The sequence below is a fragment of the Dipteris shenzhenensis genome, chromosome 4 (genome assembly GCF_047967505.1).
Source record: "Dipteris shenzhenensis isolate YYH24624 ecotype China chromosome 4, Dip_SZ_1.0, whole genome shotgun sequence".
Classification (NCBI taxonomy): Eukaryota; Viridiplantae; Streptophyta; class Polypodiopsida; order Gleicheniales; family Dipteridaceae; genus Dipteris; species Dipteris shenzhenensis.
In genome coordinates this window covers 50,933,041-50,939,461 of record NC_141599.1, presented here as the reverse complement: position 1 = coordinate 50,939,461, position 6,421 = coordinate 50,933,041, and the positions used below count along the sequence as shown (strand labels likewise).

Here is a 6,421-nt window from a genome sequence, read left to right as displayed (position 1 = left end):
ACTTGACCTATGTGTGGGAAATAAGCGAAAGTTAGATTTTGCTAGAACATTGGCTGAAGGCTATGAGGGGCTACCATCTTTGAGTGCATCCTCAATCAACCAATGGTGTTGGTCCCAGAACTAGTGGAAAGCATCAAAGTGCATCCTCAGTTGACTGGTCCACAGACATACATGTGTTTATGGATATACATACATATGAGAGTGAGATGAAGAATGAGGTTGAGGCTTAGATTTATTGAGATTGAGATTGAGATCGTGTCGCTCTCTCTCTCTCTCTCTCTCTCTCTCTCTCATCTACGAAGATCGAGACACGAGAGGTCCTATACCTTGTGCTCATCTTTTGTAATATTTCCAATATTTGATCCATGAAAGTCTGAAATTATTTGTATAATTGATAAAATCTTGTGAAAATCTATGGTGTAAATGACACCTATAATGCTTTTCTTTAATCAATTTGGGCTCTATGAATGTCATAAGGTTCAATACAACTAAACATAAAGCAATCAGTTGAGGATGCACTAGTGAGAATGCTTGAGGTTTGCGTGCCTTGTGAGCAATTATTGTGCGTATTTTATTAATTTGCCTCGATCGCCCTTGGACACCAAATATGGTGAGGTATTCTATTCTCTGTGGGCATCAAATGATGCCACAAGGCATGGTTTCTTTCACTTGCGAACCCAAACATTCAAAGGTACTCTGATGTGCAAAGTTTACAAATTTTATTTTGAACCAAGTTCTATTCCCTTTGTGGGCACCAATAGTGCCACATAGCATGGCCCTCTTTCTTGCAAGCCGAAGTTTGAGATCTATAGCTTGATGCACAAATTTGATGTTTATCTTGATGCACATATTTATTATCTTTGGAGTAGAAGGATTTTATTGTAGGGGGGAAAAGGTTTCGAAATTGGGATTATTAATGAACATATCCCTAATTGGATAATATAGCTTGCAACTCGGTAACCCCAATTGCGTGGAGTGGGGAATTATCATAGTCTAAAATGAGCGAACTTTACAAGCCAAGCAAAGTTCAACCAAGTTTGTTGATGCCCTTGAAACCTCCTAGGTAGTACTGCCATATTGACAACTAGAAGCCTTTTACCTAAAAAGCAATTCAAGAGTCATTCCAAAAAGTGTGAAAAGGAGAGTTGCTTTTGTAGGAATGGTTACATTTAGCAATTATGCCCCACCAAAGCTTAAAGGAACAATGTATCTAAATCCCTTGCCCTCTCCTTAAACCTCATGAAAATTGGTGGCATCTCTAGTACTTTAGAATGCCCCAAATCTATGTTGTGGGTGATTTTTAAGTAAAATAGGGCTATGTTGCACATAGAGTTGGCAAAAAAACATGGCAAGTAAAGGAGCTAAGGCATCTAGCTATGACTAGTGGGGTTGGTTAGCCACCTTATACACCTTTTGTTTTCAAAGTAAACCATGTCACCAATGAACTTGGAGAGTTTATCACAAACTCCTATACACTTCAAAACCAAAGGAGTAAGTGATTCTAGCAACAAGAGACCTTATTGAAAAGTTTTAAAATAATATGGGGGCCTCTTCTAAATTAGACTGCAAGATGTATTAGGTCAAATGCTACAAGTTTGTCTAGATATGTTGGAAGTAGATGAGGACTAGAGATAGAACTAACCACATCTCTTCAAGACGCCTTTAGCTTTAATAGCTAGTTGTCACAAATAAACATAGATTGTCAAAGGTCCCAATAGTTTAGCAAAAACTATTAAGACAGTGTCTTTAAAGACACCTTGCACATTAGAATACTCATGCTCTAGCCCTTCTAAAGAGGAAAAATGCAAGTTGGAAACAAAGACATTGAGGTCGTAGGCCAAAAAGTGACTAAAGCTAAACTAATTGGTGCGTCAAAAAGACAAATTTTAAACTATTCCATGGATAAACCTTCATTAAAATGTTTCTCGAAAAATGTAAAATATTTTCTAAACATGAAATAATATCATTTTAAAAATAAATTACATATTCCACCTTGCTCACATCTTTTAGAATCTCCTCAATGATACCAAATGCCTCACAGTTTCCATTCTCCACCAGTTCCCAAGAAATGGTAACATAGATACAGCTGCCCTCAAAACGGTTCCATAGAAATGTATTTGCATCCATTTTGGCAGAATACAATGTTATATTGTGAAAGGACATCATATATGTAGATTCTAAATATGCACCCAGTGGTCGCTTCAGCTTCAAAAGAAGCATCACAAAAGGTAAAAGTGCTCTTTCTAATACAACAAAAACAGTTGACTGCGTGTCCCTTATTACACAGAAGAACAGCCTGCCAAAGAAACTAAGGGCTCATAAAACATAGGGTCAAACCCCGCAGGTGAGGCAAAAAAAAAAAAGCAGTCTCCCGTGGGAACACTACGTGTAAACAATGCATAACTAAAATCCAATTATTTTCCCCATCTTGATAGTATGAGCAAACCAACAATGGACACACATAACGACGCAAATGATGCCACTACTAGCATGAAAGCAAAGAATTGGTTTGGCAGCTTGAGAGCCTGTTGAAGCTTTTTCAGACATTTATCGATAAAGGGAGCAAGGGCTGCAGCTCCAGCCACGCGAAATGGTCTTGTAACATTGTTGCCTGTCCACATCAATATCACAATCTGTATGTGATAACTCAAAAGTTAGTAAAACTGCTTATCCCGTCTCAAATATTCACTCCTATAACGCAAAAGGAGGTCACTATGATGAAATCTATGGAGGAAGCTCACATTCAAGATGCGTAATCGTGATGATACAAAACATATCTTTCGTGCTGAAATGTTACTCACCCCAAGCAAAGCCTGAATGTTAGCTGCGGGGTTCTTTCCTGTGCTCTTTTCGTAGCCCAGAAATGCTAAAATAAAGAACGTTGTGTAAGTGATTCCATCGAAAAGACCATAGGCCAGTACTGCTGCCAAACCAAGCTTGGCAACCTGGGCTCGCATTTCCGCTGCATTGGTCTGCACTTTATTAATGAAATCGTTACACTCGTTAGAGTTCCCGAAGAACACTTACGAACCCACAAATGCTGGGCTCGAAAATACCTTCCAGTTGTTCCAGAAACTGTTATCCTCGGAAACCTGTGCATGGTTCGTAATGAACAGCGTGCTTAAAAACTAATCATTCAGTTGAATTCAAAAGGGCGATCATGATTAAGAACGTATTCATACAAATCAAAAGCAAAGCAGGATCTATAAGGAAAAGCGTTGAAAAGCGAGAGAGAGAGAGAGAGAGAGAGAGAGAGAGAGAGAGCGCAAAAGTGAGGAAGCAGAAAGGTGAGAAAGAGACCTGAGGAGGTGGTGGTGAGGTCTGTCCACCATGAAGTTCAAAAGGGGAAGGGGGGTCGGAAGCAGAGGAACGAGGAGGAGGTGCAAGGGTATGGAGAGGAGGAGGGGAGAAGAGGGTAGGAGAGCGAAGAAGGAAAGCAAGGCGATGTTGGGGACAAGGGTGGTTTTTCGGTATGGCTTGGATGGTGGCAAGTTTGAGACAACTACAACTACTCAGGCACCTCATGCTCTCCATGCTCTCCTCTCGCTCTCTCTCTCTTTGCTACCTCTCATGTTATGGTTTTCTTCCTTGGCATTTAGGCACCCCAAAAGTTATCACAACTGGTTGCAATGTTTCTTGGAACATTTTTCTCTCCTCTCCCTTGGTTCCAACAACATTTGCTCGCCCACTTGACATCTAGTAACGTTGGCCAACACTTGATGTGCATGGAGGCACTAGATGCACCATGACTTAATGAGAGAGAGAGAGAGAGAGAGAGAGAGAGAGAGGAGGAGGAGGTTTTTACAAACAATCCCAAGGAGCTACAAATGACTCTTCAAAGTCAACCCACAATCAAACTCACACAAAACAACAAGAGTCACTGAAGTAACCAAGTGGGAGCAATAGGTAATAAAGAGTAGGAGAGAGAATACCCCTCAGGTTGAATTTTAAATGACTTTTTATGGAATAATTAAATAGCATAAGGAAAATATTTCATTTTGAGCCTCTTTCTCTCATGCCATAAACTTGTTAAAGTGTCGTGCCCTTGATCATGCTATTCACTTAAACGCACTTAAACGACTTAAACGATAGGTCAAAATAAGAAATGATAGGTCAGAATGGGAGAGAGAGACGTAGAGATTATATATAAGGCAAGGGTGGGGAAAGAGGGTGTGTGTGTGGGGAGGGGGGAGGGGGGAGAGGTGTGTGTGTTTTGGGGGGGGGGGGTGGAGAGATGGTGTGTGTGTGTGTGTGTGTGTGGAAAGAGGGTTTTTTTTTGCAACATCACATGGCCGCTCATCTAGCGGAATCTTTGAGTAAATTGAGCATAGAGCCAAGCCAAGGGGTGCCTACGAGGGGGGGGGGGGGGGGTTGAAACTTGAAATGAAATCAAATACATTTTGAGATCCCATGTTGAGACCCAGCGAAGCGGGGCTCTGACCTGTCATGTTACTTGTATTGTTGTAAGGCAAAGTTACAAATGCCTATAGTGCATATAAGGAGTGCATATAAGGAGAGGCAAAATATTCATCACAAAGCTATATAAACTTATTCTTTGCTTTTAAAGAAGAACCACAAATTTGTGCATACCCCCCCAACGGTTCTCGCCTAATTCCTCCATTGGTTTGCTCATCTATACTTCCCATCTACTTATTGTAGAGACCCTTAGTTGTTAAAGTGCATGGACCGAGCTCTCCTATGGACCCTAATCTACTCTAATGACAACACTAATCTAAGGTGGATGAATCCTAAGAGTGATCATGATCTATAACTCAAGTCAATTAGGTTCCAAGATAGATTAGCTTGGACTCATAAAGAGAATCTTGAGATAATGCAAAGTGCTTGATTGATATTACCTCCCTTTTATAGGTGAGGGTACTTACATCCATATGCTTGCTCACATGTGGGATATCTCCTCCATGCCATGTGGCAGCTTGCCCTTTACTCATACCTTTGCTCTACATGTGCTCATGGCACCACAACTCTCAACACCTCCCCTTGGTGCCATGATCCTTTGGCTATTGCAAGGTGGTCAAATGTGAGTTACAAGATCAAATCCTCCCCTGGGTGCTTTCATAGCTACTCTCAGGTGGTTAGGTTTGATTTACAAAATATAGGCAAGGCTGGCAAGGTTTTTGTTTCTCAATACATTCCATTGATGTCACCTTTTGGCTCATGGCTTGATGATGATGATGTGTAGTTGACCTGTTGGTTCTTCAATCTACAATCTTCTTCCTTATGTCCCAGCTTCTTGCAATGGTGACGTCAACTTTGGTTTGTTTTTCAGTCTGCAGTCACTTTGATAGTGACTCGTCCTTCCACAATGGTAGCACTTCATTGATGTTTTACTGAATAGTGCTTGTTCTTCATTATAGTTGTTGCGTGTTGATGTAGATTTCGATGCCTTTAACTCTCTTTCTTTTTCAAGAAGAGAGGATACACATTCCTCAAACTTTGGATCTAGCAAATTCGTCAAAGTGGTTGTCAGTGCATTGTACTCTGCAGGCATGCTTTTAAGGAGAATTGCAAGTGCATCTTTCTCTCCTACTTTTGCATTTATGCCTTCTAGTTGGGTCATAATGCTTTTGATTTTGTTGACAAATTGTGCCATGGATTCATTGAAGCCCATGTGCATACCATAGAATTCAATCTTAAGATGGATTTCTTGGTTTTTGGCTTTTGCACCAAACACTATGTTCAACTCATCCCATGCATCCTTGGCATGATCCTTGGAGTCTATATGATGAATTATGTTTAGACCCAAGTGCAATCCAATGAATGATAGTGTTGCTTCGTCTTTTTCCTTCCACACATCATTTTGTGTTGTGGGTATGTCTTCTTTTACAGTCTTCCAAAGCTTTTGATGCATCAAGAGATACCTCATTTGTGTAGACCAGGTATGAAATCCTTCCCTGGTGAATTTCTCAACAGTTGGGGTGCATAAGTTGGGGTGCGTATTGCCAGTACAAAGGTCTTACTAGTTGACGATACTTTCAAATCTAGTAGTGTCTAATTGCATACAGAAAATATGAGTTGATAGGCGCGTAGAGCTCAAAAAATTGGTTACTTTTTTGGGAGCGTGTGCAAATTCCTCCTAGATTGCAAGTTATGCCTTGTCGAAGATTCTGTGGAGAAGAGGGGGCATGATGAGGTGGCACAGGGGGCATTCACATGCTGTAGATACACTGTGCTTAGCAGGGGCTATGTGCTTAGGTGGCACTATGCCACATGGAAATCTTTTAACTGAACTAAATTAACCCATGTCAAAGCAAACTTAACCACAGCTAATTGACCAACACCTAACCATGCTGAATCTTTACCATAGTTACTTGACCCTAACCATGGTGAACCTGAACCTTTACCTTAGTGGTAAATCTAACCACCTTATTTGCCACGTGGCATTTCCATGTGGTCTAAGGTT

The 6,421-nt window shown here is 40.8% G+C and overlaps 1 protein-coding gene across 2 annotated transcripts; it reads right to left on the bottom strand.

Moving 5' to 3' along the window:
- Window positions 1-2,002: 2,002 nt before the first annotated feature.
- LOC147903004 (uncharacterized) lies at window positions 2,003-3,573 on the bottom strand. Of its 2 annotated transcripts, none has more exons than XM_087373766.1 (4): window positions 3,301-3,573; window positions 3,057-3,092; window positions 2,802-2,972; window positions 2,003-2,633 (listed from the first exon to the last, which is right to left on the bottom strand). In XM_087373766.1, the coding sequence occupies exons 1-4, from the start codon at window positions 3,532-3,534 to the stop codon at window positions 2,415-2,417; spliced, it is 660 nt and encodes a 219-aa protein (XP_087229892.1). In that variant the 5' UTR covers window positions 3,535-3,573; the 3' UTR covers window positions 2,003-2,414. The 2 variants fall into 2 exon arrangements, with proteins under 2 accessions (XP_087229892.1, XP_087229894.1); XM_087373768.1 differs by having other exon boundaries at window positions 2,406-2,611.
- Between the last annotated feature and the right edge of the window lie 2,848 nt (window positions 3,574-6,421).

Bases quoted from the DNA above. Each gene is read 5' to 3' on its own strand.
- LOC147903004 (XM_087373766.1), bottom strand. From the start codon at position 3,534: ATGGAGAGCATGAGGTGCCTGAGTAGTTGTAGTTGTCTCAAACTTGCC. The intron at 3,093-3,300 runs GTCTCTTTCTCA...AACCATGCACAG, and splicing joins CCTCACCACCACCTCCTCAG to GTTTCCGAGGATAACAGTTT. The intron at 2,634-2,801 runs GTGAGTAACATT...TATCACATACAG, and splicing joins ACATTCAGGCTTTGCTTGGG to ATTGTGATATTGATGTGGAC.